The sequence below is a fragment of the Nerophis lumbriciformis genome, linkage group LG28 (genome assembly GCF_033978685.3).
Source record: "Nerophis lumbriciformis linkage group LG28, RoL_Nlum_v2.1, whole genome shotgun sequence".
Taxonomy (NCBI): Eukaryota; Metazoa; Chordata; class Actinopteri; order Syngnathiformes; family Syngnathidae; genus Nerophis; species Nerophis lumbriciformis.
The window spans coordinates 3,361,527-3,379,122 of NC_084575.2; the positions used below are offsets into that span (position 1 = coordinate 3,361,527).

The 17,596-nt window shown below is 40.0% G+C and overlaps 2 protein-coding genes across 4 annotated transcripts in view; one reads left to right on the forward strand and one right to left on the reverse strand.

Annotated features, from left to right (window-relative positions):
* LOC133570591 (uncharacterized) overlaps positions 1-17,596 on the forward strand; it is a 463,307-nt gene that overhangs the window by 270,407 nt on the left and 175,304 nt on the right. The gene's annotated exons all lie outside the window — the stretch shown is intronic.
* Positions 1-17,596, reverse strand: part of LOC140680121 (uncharacterized) — a 1,112,395-nt gene that overhangs the window by 22,968 nt on the left and 1,071,831 nt on the right. For 2 of the 3 annotated variants that reach the window (XM_072916472.1, XM_072916470.1), the window contains exon 1: positions 4,889-5,387. The exons of the other annotated variant lie outside the window; for it this stretch is intronic. In XM_072916472.1, coding sequence (XP_072772573.1) covers positions 4,889-5,075 — 187 coding nt within the window. In that variant the 5' untranslated portion in view covers positions 5,076-5,387. Of the gene's footprint in view, positions 1-4,888; positions 5,388-17,596 lie in introns of those variants that run through there. 3 annotated transcript variants of the gene reach the window in all.

A 17,596-nucleotide genomic window follows, 5' to 3' on the forward strand; every position in this document is an offset into this window, starting at 1 on the left:
ACAATGGACGTGACTAGAATGGTAGAAGGTGGGGATTGAACCAGTAAACCTCAGAATGCTGGCACGGCCACTCTCACAACTTCGCCACGCCGTCCCCTGTTATTAAGGACAAGTGGTCGAAAATTGATTATTAATCTACTTGTTCATTTACTGTTAATATCTGCTTATTTTCTGTTTCAACATGTTCTATCTACACTTCTGTTAAAATGTAATAATCACTTATTCTTCTGTTGTTTGATACTTAACATTAGTTTTGGATGATACCACAAATTTGGGTATCAATCTGATACCAAGTAGTTACAGGATCATACATTGGTCATATTCAAAGTCCTCATGTGTCCAGGAACATATTTACTGACTTTATAAACATAATATTTTTTTTTAAACGAAAGAAGATGGTGTAATGCCAAAAAATATAGATGTAATCATAGAAGTAGTACTTTTTAGAGGCGGTATAGTACCGAATATGATTAATTAGTATTGTGATACTATACGAATGCTGGTATACCGTACAACCCTAGTTCTTACATAGTAGGATCACCCCGCTGGTGGGTAGAAATACACTTAAGACTCTAACACAAGCACTCATTTAACCCCACTTTGACTACAGAGTTCATGTTTGGTACCGTGACGCCTTAAAAGCCCTGAAAAACAAACTCCAGACAGCCCAAAACAAAATGATTGGGCTTCTACTCAACCGTCCATCTCGGGCTCACCTTTTCGCCAACCATTTCCTTAAAGTGGGGAGGCTCTTGGTAGGTGACAGAGTACATCTTCTTGCAGTTGGTCTGGTGTACAAGATACACCACAGCACTAAAATACCCATGTACCTGTCTAGATACTTCAAAATATATTGACCATTATAACACCAGAGGTAGTTGTACAAGTCACATTCAACCCAGATCTCACTCCAAAAAAGGTTCTAATTAGTTTGCCTGCTATACCACCAACATGTGGAAGTCCCTATCAATAGCCATAAAGGAGTGTAAATCCCTTACTTCCTTCAAAGCAGCTTTGACAAGACATTACAGGTTGTTGTTACTCGTAACTGGGAATATACAAAGCCTTTTGCTGCAATTTTCTTGCAGTATTGTTTTCTTTTTGCTACTTTCTACATACTTTGTGTTCTATCTGTGTGAGTGAACAAATATTTCAACTGAAACCATCTCAGGCTTTCTTGTAGCAGTGAATGTGTACCGTGATGAAAGTGTAGCCTTTCCTATGCAAACTTCTCATAACTCCTTCAATCAATCAATCACACATTGTTACAAACTGAGAGGAACATCAACCTCAAACTGTCTCGTTTTCATGAAGAATCTAAATGAAAGCATTGCATCATCCCCACAAGACAAAGCATCTATTGAAGAAAAGTGTTAATAATGAAATATAAAGTTAGTAAAGATGTGAGAGTAAGAAGTAAACAAAGCTGTTGTGTGTAACACAACTTGATGTTTCTTGAAAACAGCGTCCAGTAGTTGACTGTTCTCTTTCGTTCTAGAAAGTTCCGCCTGGTAATCTGCTATCGTTCTTTCACACATTTTCACACAAACACAACACTTTACACTCACATGTTCACACAATCACAACACTTTACACTCACATGTTCACACAATCACAACACTTTATACTCACATGTTCACACAATCACAACACTTTACACTCACATTTTCACACAATCACAACACTTTACACTCACATTTGATCTCTACTTAGCTTAGCGATGTGTTGATAACAACCGCGTCTCTTTGTTAGCAGCTAGCAAGCTAAGCTAGCTAAACTTGCTAGTGCGATAAGGTTCTCGCTCACCGAGACGGGTTTTTTCCTGAATTACAGACTCAAAGATGTACTTTATACGACATACATTTTTACAAACTGAAGAACAAATAATAGGACTGACTTATTAGCGTCCTTCTGGCTTCTTTCTGCGTCAATGTGCTTTCACAACAGTTGGCACGCTTGACGTTACAAGACGGTTCTGCTCTCGTCTATGACTGCTCTCGCGAGATGTGTCATGCGCAGAAGACTCAAAGCTTTGTAGTAAATCAGGAGCGTGATCACTTTTTGATTTTCTACATTTATTTTGCATTATTGACTTTGTTAAAACTGTTGTTTGTAATAAAATGATTAATTGTATTATTTTGTTGTAATTGTTTCAAGAACTAAAATGATGTATTGTTGTATTATTCACCAATAAGTCAATACATTTTGGTCCTGTGTTTTATTCTGATGATAATGAAAAATGAGGTAAAAGGCAAAGTGAAAGTGAAACTAAGCTACTGCCTCTCGCCTACACGTCAATTTATCATGTGGTAGCCAAAAGTCACCAGTAGATGGCAGTGCAATATTGTAAAGTCCTACATATAGTACTTTCTAAATGTTGCTGTTCATATTAATAAAGCGCTAAATCCTTTATTTTTGACAAAATACCCCTAGTAGTGATACAAATGTGCTCTGGCAAAATAATCTTATTTCCTTTGTTTGGCTTGAAAGAAGCTATGAAAATAAACATGACAAAAAATGTGTAGTTCTCAGGGAGAAAAAAAGGTTGGAAATGATGTGAAAGGACCAAATCCTCTGTTTAAGAATAATACAAATAATAATAATCAATGTTATTTATAAGGTGCCTTTCTAGAGACGATACAAACATTACAACATTGAACAATATAAAACAGAAAATGTCAGTTTAGACAAGAAACTAGAAATAGCTGAAATGAAAGTGAATAAGCATTCTGGAATAAGTGTGTTCTTGATTTGGAAAGGCTAAATGAGTCCATATTGTGGAAGTCTTGCTGTTCCTAAAATATGGAGGGTCAAATTGGACAAAATTAAACAATTGATTGATTGAAATAAATACATCTTTAAATAATTACTTAAAAATGTGATAATTCATTACAAATGGAATTAAATACATAAATGTATTTTATCTTTCAAACTCAGCCATCAAAGTCAGTGGGCGGGTCCTAACATCTGATTGGTTCCAATGACCAGAGAGAATAGCGGTTGATATCTTTGTCCGAAAGTGAGGAAATTGTTACATCTTTGTAACTGTTTTGGACTTAAGTTTGCTTGTTATCTGTATGTGGTATAGAAGTTCCTGTCCTGTGCACATATTTGGTATTTTTCACTTCCTTGTGCTGTTCACAGGCTTCCACACCAGCTGCCTGATATGCAACCGGGACACACCTGTACCATGTTGCCAATCAGTCTCTTATTTCAGTCCAGATTGTCAACCAGACAGCTTCGGATCATTGCTTCGCGTACGTGTGATGTTTCCGGTACAAAATGAGTTCCGTCTCTTGCGCATTTACTTCTGCACTCGCCTTCTTTTGTTTTCCCCCACTCCTTTTGTGGTTGAGTTTTCTGTTCTTTTCTTCCCTTCATGTGAGTGCACCTTTTGTTTGTATTAAATAATATTATTTTACTCAGCGTCTGCCTCCCGTCTCTGCATCCTTGGGGTCTCGTTCGTCACTAAGCTGCATTCCAGTCCAGCTCCTGACAGAAATAACTGTATTAAATTCCTCTACTTTATTTGCTACATGCTGTGGGTCAGCATAGGTCTTACTTGCACATGTTCCACATCTACCAGCAACTCCCCAAAAAGTATTAAAAAGTATGTCCTTCTAAGACGTCATGTTTTCAAATACTTTTAAAGTTCCAAAGATATGAAGATATGACGGGGTGAGGTTGTGGATATTCAAGAAATACACGACGCACTTACCCGTGTAACAAATGATCCAAGGAGGAGAACCTTAAACGATGGGTTAGTGTGGCTGACACTGGGCTTAAGCTGAATAATTGTTTGTTTAAGGAGTTATCTGGCTTAATGTAGACAGGGCATGACTTTGCCTGTGACCTTTGCTGAATTAATTTTGTCAAATCTTTTAAGGAAGTCCTGGTCTCTGACTGTTCAATGGCAGAACATATAGTATATATATATACATGTATATATATATATACATATATATATATATATAAATACATCATATGTATATATATATACAAATATATACATATATATATATGTATATATATATATATAAATACATCCATTTTCTACCGCTTGTCCCTTTATATATGTGTGTATATATATATATATATATATATATATATATATATATATATATATATATATATGCAGGGCTCAAATTTAACCACGGCAACCGCGGCATTTTCCGTGACCACCCTTGTGACTTGCCGTAATGCCCGAAAAAATTTACCGGCATTTAAGGCAAGAACATGCCGTGACCGCCCTTGACTTTTTACTTGTTAATGGACTATGGATGTAACAATAAACGGTATAATGATACATCCATCCATCCATCCATTTTCTACCGCTTATTCCCTTCGGGGTCGCGGGGGGCGCTGGAGCCTATCTCAGCTACAATCGGGCGGAAGGCGGGGTACACCCTGGACAAGTCGCCACCTCATCGCAGGGCTAAAATGATACACAGCGGTGAAATTCCAGATGTTTAGTAACACGTTTACATTTTTAATGACCGAATAACCGTCATTTATCAATGCATTTTACGCAACTGCTTACTTCCTGAACACTGAAGCGCCGCAGCGTCTGCTCATGCTCACTAGAGTCGTACGGCTCGGGAGACATGGCGGTGACTTCATGCACTTTCATTTTGAACCTGAAGCTAGCTAGCCTCCTTTAAGGTAACACTTTTCTTAACCTTAAAAAGTTACAATTGGAGGCCTGTATATGTGTGTATACAAATAGTAACAAGCTAGTTATTGATTTTTAGTTTTACTTTAAGCAAGTTGCAAACAAGACACTTAAATGTTTGCGGTCATTGTGATTATATTATACATTAAAATGTCATTTTCTTGTTATTAGTCAATATAAAGTTAGTAAAGATGTGAGAGTAAGAAGTCAACAAACCTGTTCTGTGTAACACAACTTGATGTTTCTTGAAAACAGCGTCCAATAGTAGATTGTTCTGCTCCTTTGTTCTAGAAAGTTCCGCCTCGTATTCTGCTATCGTTCTTTCTAACACTACAAATATTTCTTCAACGGCAGCAGTTAGTCGCTGATCCACCAACGCTCTCAACATGTGTAATGTAGACATTTTCACACAATCACAACACTTTACTCTCACACTTGATCTCTACTTAGCGATGTGTTGATAACTTCTGTTAGCAGCTAACAAGCTAAGCTAACTAGCGAGCTAAGCTAACTAACAATAAACGAGCACGAGAAGCAGCAAAGTGCTTCTAGAGCATCGAGACCATTTTATCCTTGAATAAAGAATCAAAGATGTATTTTATAGGACGTAAATATTTCAAACTGGAGAACAAATAATAAGACTGACTTATTAGCGTCCTTCTCACGTCTTTCTCCGTCGATGTGCTTTCACGACAGTTCGCACACTTGACGTTACAAGACGGTACCACTCTGCTCTCGCGAGATGTGTCATGCGCAGGAGAGCCAAAGAAACGATGCGTCATCAAGGCCACCTTAAAAAAAAAAAAATAATATATATATATATATATATATATATATATATATATATATATGTATATATATATATATATATATATATATATATATATATATGTATATATATATATGTATATATATATATATATATATATATATATATATATATATATATATATATATATATATATATATATATATATATATATATTTTAATTCTTGTGCGGCCCGGTACCGGTACCAATATATATATATATATATATATATATATATATATATATATATATATATATATATATATATATATATATATATATATATATATATATATATATATATATATATATATATATATATATATATTGTTAATTAAATCAACATAAAAAACACTTACAATTAGTACACTTACCCAAAAAACCTCCTTCCCCCATTCACACTCATTCACACAAGTTAATTTAAAGTAGCAATGATTGCCACACACACACTAGGTGTGGTGAAATGTGTCCTCTGCATTTGACCCATCCTCTTGTTCACCACCTGGGAGGTGAGGGGAGCAATGGGCAGCGGTGATTTACCCCCCAATTCCATCCCTTGATGCTGAGTGCCAAGCAGGGAGGTAATGGCTCCCATTTTTATAGTCTTTGTTATGACTCGGCCGGGGTTTGAACTCGCAACCTACCCATCTCAGGGCGGACACTCTAACCACTTGGCCACTGAGTAAAAGGGTTGTTTCTTTCTGTTATTAATATTCTGGTTCCTACATTATATATCAATATATATCAATACAGTCTGCAGGGATACAGTCCGTAAGCACACATGATTGTATTTTTTTATGACAAAAAATAAATAAATTAATTAATAATAATAATAATAACCCCTTGTTCAACAGTCTCCCTTCTCATATTTTAGCCTTCACACATTTTCAATGTCTGGACTACAGGCAGGCCAGTCTAGTACCCACACTCTTTTACTATGAAACCACGCTGTTGTAAAACGTGGCTTGGCATTGTCTTGCTGAAATAAGCAGGGGCGTTCATGATAAAGTTGCTTGGGTGGCAACATGTGTTGCTTCAAAACCTGTATGTACCTTACAGCATTAATGACGCCTTCACAGATGTTTAAGTTACCCATGTCTTGGGCCCTAATACACCCCCATACCATCACACATGCTGCCTTTTACACTTTCACCCTAGAACAATCCGGATGGTTCTTTTCCTCTTTGGTCCGGAGGACACGACGTCCACAGTTTCCAAAAATAATTTGAAATGTGGACTCGTCAGACCACAGAACACTTTTCCACTTTGCATCAGTCCATCTTAGATGAGCTCAGGCCCAGCGAAGCCGGTGGCGTTTCTGGGTGTTGTTGATAAATGGCTTTCGCTTTGCATAGTAGAGTTTTAACTTGCACTTACAGATGTAGCAACCAACTGTAGTTACTGACAGTGGGTTTCTGAAGTGTTCCTGAGCCCATGTGGTGATATCCATTACACACTGATGTGGCTTTTTGATGCAGTACCGCCTGAGGGATCCAAGGTGCGTAATATCATGGCTTACGTGCAGTGATTTCTCCAGATTCTCTGAACCTTTTGATGATATGGGGACGGCGTGGCGAAGTTGGGAGAGTGGCCGTGCCAGCAATCTGAGGGTTACTGGTTCAATCCCCACCTTCTACCATTCTCGTCACGTCCGTTGTGTCCTTGAGCAAGACACTTCACCCTTGCTCCTGATGGGCCTGGTTAGCGCCGTGCATGGCAGCTCCCGCCATCAGTGTGTGTTTGTGTGTGTGAATGGGTGAATGTGGAAATATTGTCAAAGCGCTTTGAGTTCCTTAAAAAAAAAGGTAGAAAAGCGCTATACAAGTACAACCCATTTACCATTTACCATATTACGGAGCGTAGATGGTGAAATCCCTAAATTCCTTGCAATAGCTGCTTGAGAAATGTTGTTCTTAAACAATTTGCTCAGGCATTTGTTGACAAAGTGGTGACCCTCGCCCCGTCCTTGTTTGTGAATGACTGAGCATTTCATGGAAGCTGCTTTTATACCCAATCATGGCACCCACCTGTTCCCAATTAGCCTGTTCACCTGTGGGATGTTCCAAATAAGTGTTTGATGAGCATTCCACAACGTTCTCACTCTTTTTTGCCACTTGTGCCAGCTTTTTTGAAACATGTTGCAGGCATCAAATTCCAAATGAGCTAATATTTTCAAAAAATAATGTTTTTCAGTTCCAACGTTAAATATCTTGTCTTTGCAGTCTATTCAATTGAATATAAGTTGAAAAAGATTAGTTGTATTCTCTTTTTATTTACCATTTACACAACATGACAATTTCACTGCTTTTGGCTTTTGTATATATATATATATATATATATATATATATATATATATATATGTATGTGTGGGGAAAAAAATCACAAGACTATTTCATCTCTACAGGCCTGTTTCATGAGGGGGGTACCCTCAATCGTCAGGAGATTGAGGGAGAAATCTCCTGACGATTGAGGGTACCCCCCTCATGAAACAGGCCTGTAGAGATGAAATAGCCTTGTGATTTTTTTCCCCACACATACATATATTGCGCTCTACTACGGTATCGAGCACTATTTTTTGGATAACCTTATTAAGATATATATATATATATATATATATATATATATATATATATATATATATATATATATATATATATATATATATATATATATATATATATATATATATACATACATACATATACACACAATATATAGCATATATAGCATATTTCAGTCAAGTTAATAACTCTTACACAGCAGAAGTGTGACAGAAGTCATGTGGTCTAGTGGTTAGAGTGTCCGCCCTGAGACTGGAAGGTTGTGAGTTCAAACCCCAGCCGAGTCATACCAAAAACTATAAAAATGGGAGCCATTTCCTCCCTGCTTGGCACTCAGCATCAAGGGTTGGAATTGGGGGTTAAATCACCAAAAATGATTCCCGGGTGCAGCACCGCTGCTGCTCACTGCTCCCCTCACCTCCCAGGGGGTGAACAAGGGGATGGGTCGAATGCAGAGGACAAATTTCACTACACCGAGTGTGTGTGTGTGTGTGTGTGTGTGTGTGACTATCATTGGTACTTTAACTTTAACATTACTGAGCCAAAAGTTGCGTTATTACAAGCGAGCGTCATTATTCAGGGTTGCAGGACATGGAGGAGGTCAGGTCAAAAGATGAGGCACTCCTCCCTTGGAGAAGCCAAACCATCAGTTTTATATTCCTACCCCCTGTCTGCGTGTGTGTGCTGGGTCAGGAGTGTACATCCTGACCATAAAAGGGGGCTTTGTGTGTAAGTGGCTGAAAAACAACAGATGTATGTTAGATGTTTACATCCAGCTAAACATTTAGTCCAGGGGTGTCAAAGTCATTTTAGATGGGGGCACATGGAGAAAAATCTACTCCCAAGTGGGCCGGACTGGTACAATCACGGCACGATAACTTCAAAATAAAGACAACTTCAGATTGTTTTCTTTGTTTAAAAATAGAACAAGCACATTCTGAAAATGTACAAATCATAATGTTGTTGTTTTTTTACACTTAAATGTTGCTGTTAATAATATTCTACCTTTATTTGTCCTTATTTATACTTTCTGAATAAATGATGTGATAATGTTCATCAGTCAACTCATTGGTGTTCATTTTCAATCTACATCTAAAAAAATAACATCAAAATCAATTTACATGATGTTATTTATATACTTTGCTCATTTTCTTTGATTTTTTTCTTTTTCTTTTACATATGTAGCATCATCTACAAAGATACAAATAATTGCTATTGTGACATCTAGTGGACATATTTGCAGACCAAGGTCCAACTTTGTTGCCTCTTCTTCTGCCAGAACTAATCCAATCCACACACAAATGTCAGTACTAAAGGGCCCTATGTTATTATGTGCCCAGAGTGAAATAGCTACTAGTTAACCTGGTGCTTTGCTTTCTCCAACATGAATATAAACATTCACCATATGCAAAACACAATACCAGTTCATTCATTCACTTCAACACAGACATGTTTTATCGAGGGACGTAACTTTCACACTGCCTTATGTGACGTAGTGAGTGTCATCCGAGGCCAGAAAGGGGCAGAGAGAGTATAGAGAGAGTATAGCCAACAGGGTTTTGTATTTGGTGTCCAACATGGCACCCTGTAGTCAAGTGAAGGGTTTTTAACCAATCTTTTGGGAGACTGTCTGGCCATACTCTCTCTAATTGGTCAAATCCCCTCAGGTGACTACAGGGCACCTTGTTAGACACCGACTCTGAACCCGGGTTGGCCAAACTCTCTCTCTACACGACTCTGGAAAGGAGCACGCATCAGTGACCTCTAGAGGACGATGCCAGTAAATACACAACATTGTTACTACGGTATGTTTTTTTGATTGATTGATTGAAACTTTTATTAGTAGGTTGCACAGTGAAGTACATATCCCGTACAATTGACCACTAAATGGTAACACCCGAATACGTTTTTCAACTTGTTTAAGTCGAGGTCCACTTAAATTGATTCATTTAATATTCGTTCAGATATATACTATCATCATAATACAGTCACCACACAAGATAACCACATTGAATTATTTACATTATTTACAATCCGGGGAGTGGAGGGGGGGGGGGGGGGGGGGGGGGGGGGGGTTAGGTTTGGTTGTTATCATCAGTCATCAACAATTGAGAACAGAGAAATGGATATTGAAACAGTGTAGGTCTGAGTTGGTAGGATATGGAGAGAGAGAGAGAGAGAGAGAGAGAGAGAGAGAGAGAGAGAGAGAGAGAGAGAGAGAGAGAGAGAGAGAGAGAGAGAGAGAGAGATCAGAAGGCATAAGAAAAAGTATCTGCATTTGATTGTTTACATTTGATTATTAACAATCCGGGGAGGGTGTTAGTTTAGGGTTGAAGTTGCCTGGAGGTGAACTTTTAGTGCGGTTTTGAAGGAGGATAAAGATGCCCTTTCTTTTATACCTGTTGGGAGCGCATTCCACATTGAGTTAAGACCTTTGTTAGTTCGGAATCTGGGTTTAACGTGGTTAGTGGAGCTCCCCCTGGTGTTGTGGTTATGGCGGTCATTTACGTTAAGGAAGTTTGACATGTACTTCGGTATCTGTCTGCTGCGTTCGACACCGTCGACCACGCCACCTTAATCACTCGTCTTGAGAACTGTGTGGGCATTAAGGGCGCCGCCCTCAACTGGTTCCGGTCGTACCTAACCGACAGGAGTTTTTGTGTAAAAGTAGACAGTTTTATGTCGTCCACAGCTCCTTTACCACATGGGGTCCCCCAGGGCTCAATCCTTGCCCCAATTGTATTTGCGCTTTACCTTCTCCCCCTTGGTTCTATTTTTAGGAAGTACAGTATTGAATTTCATTTTTACGCCGATGATTGCCAGATTTATTTTCCCATGGCACAAAATAACACGGTTCAACATCTTATTGACTGCCTGCACGACATCAAAGTCCGGCTTTCAGCTAACTTCCTGAGCCTAAATGAAGATAAAACAGAAGTTATGTTGTTCGGTCCAAGTCGCTCTCCCTCCCCCAACGTTGACCTCGGCACTCTGACCCCGTATCTCAGCGACTGTGTCACAAACCTGGGGGTAAAGTTTGACTCAGATTTTAAATTCGAAAAACAAATCAGCAGCGTCGTTCAAAAAAGTTTTTATCAATTACGCCAAATAGCGAAAGTGAAACCGCTTCTATCAAGTCATGATCTTGAGAAATTAATCCACGCCTTTATCTCGACTCGTCTTGATTACTGTAATGCCCTGTATGTAGGCATTAGCCAGGCCTCCCTCGCCCGCCTGCAGCTCGTGCAGAACTCTGCTGCTCGTCTGCTAACACAGACCCGCAGACGTGAGCACATCACCCCTATTTTAGCGTCCCTTCACTGGCTCCCTGTGCGTTACCGAATACATTTTAAACTCCTTTTATTTGTTTTCAAATGTCTAAACAACCTCGCGCCAACCTATCTCTCCGACCTCCTTCAGCCTTACTGCCCCACCCGATCCTTAAGATCAGCCGATCAGCTGCTGTTGACGGTCCCTGACACAAGGCTGAAGCTTAGAGGTGACAGAGCTTTCGCCGTTGCTGCTCCCAAGCTCTGGAACGACCTACCCCTGAGTGTTAGACAAGCCTCCTCTCTTCCTGTTTTTAAATCTCTCTTAAAAACATACTTTTATTCCATGGCTTTTAACACTGAGTGATATCCATCCTGCAATGGCGCCCCATAATACACCTGCTGTGAACCTGTTTTTATGTTTTTATGTTTTTATTTATTCTATTTTAATTATTTATTTTTTATCGTGTTCTGTTTGTGTTGTGTTGTGTTTGCTCGGTACTCGTTTTATCTTTTAACCTGTTCATTGTACAGCACTTTGGCTACCCCTGTGGTAAATTTTTAATGTGCTTTATAAATAAAGTTGATTTGATTTGATTTGATTTGATCAGGGAGGTGTAGCAGATTTTATAGACTCACTGTCTTACATTGTTGTGTTCATATATGTTTATATTGTTCACAAAATGATGGTCAAAATCATTTAATGATCTTGAAAACTTTCCCTGTATTTACTGGGTGGTGTGATCAATACCAACATGTACAGTAACACCCACAAACACTTGCACTTTGTCAGCAAAGTTCTTGTGACAAAGAAAAGAAAATAATAATGTTGCTGAGCTATTGCTCCGCCTATCCTCCCCCGAGCCACTAACCACTTCATCTGGGACACAAAGGACAAGACAAAACTTCAACACAAAATGTATGCATCCTTTCCAACGGCCACTGGGGGGCAGTAGAGGTAACTATTCCAGCAAGGTTTTACAAAATGCTTTACAAGGTCTTACTCAAATTGTCTACCTGGTCTGTGTGACTACACTCTGGCAACCCATCTTGTCTGATATAGTCCTCAAACATACATGTTGCTACTGTAAAGGCACGCTGGAAAAGGTTGACATAGCGTGTAAAGTAGTCCCTAACCACAAGTACACACCTGTTGCCCTGAGATGTAACAGGTAACTCAGTAATATTCATAGCGGCAGGTCCTATCATGTTGAAATGTACCATCTTTATCTTTCATGATGGTCACTGCGGTTAAGTAGCTTGGATCAAGCGTCCAGTCAATGTTTGGCTTTACCGTGTCTAATTTCACATTTCACTTTCCTTTTCTTGGATGCTTTGCCACCAGAAGATTCAGCCTCACACTTTTCCCTCCTCCCACTTTTAGTACTTTGGCCACAGCGAGTCAATCACATGAATTGTTTCAGCTTTAGTTTTTACTTCCTGATCCAACCCTGGCTTGGAATCTAACCCTGGCTTGGAATCTAACCCATGCAAGGCAGAACTGCCAAATGTGACTGACTATCCCAAACAGAAATAAAACTATAAAATGGGTGAAGTCAGCACAAAGCGTCAGATGGACAGAACAAGTGTGCCAAGAGCCAAGGTCAAAGTTTTCTTCTGCTTGGAGACGGCACCATATGTAACATTAACATACACACCTTGATGACTTACCCACTAGATTTCTAAAGTCTGTGCTGAGCAGTTTGTCCTTCATCTAGTTAACGTCTCACTTCAGACTGGAACATTTCCAAAGGCCTTAAAGGCCTACTGAAAGCCACTACTACCGACCACGCAGTCTGGTAGTTTATAGATCAATGATGAAATCTTAACATTGCAACACATGCCAATACGGCCGGGTTAACTTATAAAGTGCAATTTTAAATTTCCCGCGAAATATCCTGCTGAAAACGTCTCGGTATGATGACGTCTGCGCGTGACGTCACGGATTGTAGCAGACATTTTGGAACAGCACGGTGGCCAGCTTAAGTCGTCTGTTTTCAGCGCAAAATTCCACGGTATTCTGGACATCTGTGTTGGTGAATCTTTTGCAATTTGTTCAATTAACAATGGAGACTGCAAATAAGAAAGCTGTAGGTGGGAAGCGGTGTGTTGCCGCCGGATGCAGCAACACAAACACAACCGGGGTTTCATTGTTTACATTCCCGAAAGATGGTGGTCAAGCTTTACTATGGGCCAGAGAAGTCAAGCGAACACGGTTAGATTGGACCACACACACAAAGTACAGTGTATTATGCAGCGATCATTTCGAAAGATGGTGTTTCGAAGAGGGTCCCTTGCGAAGGGCAGAGATGGGCATCGCCACCACCCGTCGACTGGTGCTGAAGAAAGGTGCGGAGCCAACTATTTTCAACAGACCACGGCCAGGCATCAGTGGCAGTGTCACTGTTAGTGCTCCCAGTGCAAGTTCGACACGTTCAGACCACCCCACTGGAAGAGGGTAAGGATCTTGATTTCCAGTTTCCATAGTCATACTCACACACATAGTCATAGACTACTCCAGTGGTTCTCAACCTTTTTTCAGTGATGTAGCCCTGTGAACATTTTTTTAAGTCAAGTACCCCCTAATCAGAGCAAAGCATTTTTGGTTGAAAAAAAGAGATAAAGAAGTAAAATACAGCACGATGTCATCAGTTTCTGATTTATTAAATTGTATAACAGTGCAAAATATTGCTTATTTGTAGTGGTCTTTCTTGAACTATTTGGGAAAAAAACAACAACAAAAACTAAAAACTTGTTATAAAATAAACAAGTGATTCAATTATAAATAAATATTTCTACACATAGAAGTAATCATCAACTTAAAGTGCCCTCTCTGGGGATTGTAATAAAGATCCATCTGGATTCATGAACTTAATTCTAAACATTTATTTTGTTGAAGTATTATTCAATAAATATATTTATAAAGGATTTTTGAATTGTTGCTATTTTTAGAACATTTAAAAAAAATCTCACGCACCCCTTGGCATACCTTCAAGTACCCCCAGGGGTACGCGTACCCCCATTTGAGAACCACTGGACTACTCCATGAACAATAAAATAAATTAACAATAAAATAGTCTACATATAATTATTGCTTCAAGTTCTAGTCAAGTTATTCTGCAGTATAAAGTATCGTACATTTACTGACATTACTGTCAAAAGACTACAATAGACAATGATATAAAGTATTGTACATTTGTACATTTACAGACAATAGATCAGATCATGGCCAGTACGACTACGGCATCAGTGGCGGATGCGGTGAATGAACCAATAGCAATGGCACTAGATTTGCCTGATGAGGAGGGCGATGAAGATCAGGTTCGATTTGTTTTCCAAATCAATGTTCAAATGGATTACAGTTCAAGCCCAATAGAGAAAGTATTCATAATTTATGTAAATGAGGTATCCATATTACATGTAGCTGTTTCTCCATTTCCAGGGAAATACAAGAGAACAAGGATGCCAGACGGATTGGGTACCGATTGGGACAGCACCAACGGCAATGACTAGTAGCAAGAGCACCCAAACAGGGAAAATACATAATAGATCAAAGGGTATGTCTATTTCGGTGATGAACATGATTCTGCACATCACAGTACACATTGCACAGCTGCCTGTGCAGAGTAGAGTAGACAGATAAATTAGATGATTCAAATACAATAATTAGTATGTGATCGTAGTTTAATTTTAACAGATTAAATAAAACAACTTGTGTTTTATTTTATTGCTAGGACACCAGGTGACCCCAGAGATCCAGGAGGGGGTTAGAGCTCGGCCGGCCAGGGTTAGTGAAGTCCCATCGTCAAGTGTAGCAGCTCCATCTGACAGCCCCGAGATGCAGCCCAACATAGCAACTCCAGGTGCATCTGGAATGCAAGCCAAGCTATGACCACCTTCTGTTAGTGGTTCTTCCGATGACAGCTATGTGCCGAGTGGGTCATCGACATCGGATCCGTGTCAATCTGACGGGTCGCCAGATCCCACACGTACTCCCAAGATGCGGGAAAAGGGCTGCCACAAGGAACCGAAGTACATCATCTTTGAGTCGTGCCTTCAGAGTCTCGTCAAGTGGTGTCACTGTCCAGCCTGTGGCAGCCAGGACATAAGCCCTTCTTGGGATTTGAACGGTACACAGCTGACCATGACTATACAATGTGCATCATGTGACCAGAGGAGTAGGTGGAGCAGCCAGCCAAACATTGGCCCTTATGCCGCTGGCAACATCCTGCTATCTGCTGGCATCCTCTTCGCTGGCACATCTTCTGGCAAGTGCTGAACAGCATCGGAGTGGTCACGTATGTGAAGAGTACATTTTTCAACCACCAGGAGCTCATCATGCAGCCAGCCATCAAAAAGGTGTGGGAGGAACAGCAACGGACGCACCTCACCATGCTGCAGGTGGAAGGCCGACCCCTCGTCCTTGGTGGTGATTGGCGAGCGGACAGTCCGGGACACAGCGCCAAGTTCGGTACCTACACCACAATGGAGCTTGAGGCCAATGTGGTTCTCGACCTTCAGGTTGTACAGGTACGACCACATAATCTCACTAAAACACTAGTAACATAATAAGCAGATAAGGGATTTTCCAGAATTATCCTAGTAAATTTGTCTAATAACATTAACCTTTTCAATGTATACTAAGCCCCTTTTTCATTTTTTTCTTTGCTCATTCCTTTTCTGTTATATATATTTCAGAACAACGAATTTCATGGCAGCTACCATATGGAGATGGAAGGACTGAAGAGGATGGTGGAGCTGCTGATCAGCTGGGACCTGGATGTCGGGGTGCTGGTGACAGACAGACACAGACAGATCACTACATGGATTCGCGAAAACATGCCCAATACACGACACTGCTATGACATCTGGCATGTTGCAAAATGTTAGTTGGATTATTTGTATGCATGACAAGTTGTGAAGTAGTGTGTACATATTAGTGATCAGATGAATGCGATATTGTATTTAATCCACAAATTTCTGCTTTTTTCTGTTTAAAGCCATCGGGAAGAAACTGAAGGCCATCGACAAGCTCAAGGACTGTGAAGACCTGAAGCCCTGGGTGCTAAGTATAATCAACCACCTCTACTGGGCAGCAGTGTCTACACCGCCTGGAGAGGTGGGAACTTCTGGTTGCCAAGTGGAAGTCTGTGGAGCGACACATTCAGAACATCCTCTTCCCAATTTGTGCTCATGGACAACTGCACGGTACAAGGCTGCAAAAGAAATGTCTCAAACTAAGTGAGTAGGCAAATAAGTTGCCCGAAAGCAGTGAGGGACTAGCAGTATTTTCCTGCACATCTTTTGAAAGTCAAAAAATTCAGATAAACTTGTAAGTAAATAACCAGTTTAAGTTGACTGGAACATTTTTGTAGAAACATTGTTCTATTTTAAATGTATGTTTAGGTTCACGCTCAGCAGTGAAACTGGAGGAGGTGGTCAACAACAAGTCCCTGCTGAAAGATACAGTATCGCCATGCTGTCTGGTGAACACCAGACTTCCAAGGTGAAGGCGTTCCATAGCCTTATCATACAGGTAAGAATTAGGCTGATCGCCTGTAGGTGGCGTCGGTGGTTACCACCTGCCACTAGGACTTTGGGGGCCAGAGAGCAAAATACTAGAGCATACTAAATGTAGCCTTGATACAGTCAGTGTAAGCAAGAGAATATTAGAGGTCCAACATAGTGGCTAGGCATCTTGGTGAGAAAGATTGCAAACAATTCTGGCGTGGTGTTAAAATTAAAAACAAAACAGCTTCATTATTGCAGGAGATCAATCTTTAATAGCTGACTATAAACAGTTTATTACACAAACATTTGTATTCAAATTTACAAACAATTTATAAATTTACACACACCTTTTTTGGACGCATGACTGAATAAAGTGTTTTTTATCTTATACAGTTCGCACCGAAAATGTATGTCTTCTCATACATCGGAATGCTGTGCAGGTATGTCCATCCATCCATCCATTTTCTACCGCTTATTCCCTTTTTTGGGGTCGCGGGGGGCGCTGGAGCCCATCCCAGCTACAATCGGGCGGAAGGCGGTGTACACCCTGGACAAGTCGCCACTTCATCACAGGGCCAACACAGATAGACAGACAACATTCACACTCACATTCACACACTAGGGCCAATTTTAGTGTTGCCAATCAACCTATCCCCAGGTGCATGTCTTTGGAGGTGGGAGGAAGCCGGAGTACCCGGAGGGAACCCACGCAGTCACGGGGAGAACATGCAAACTCCACACAGAAAGATCCCGAGCCCGGGATTGAACCCAAGA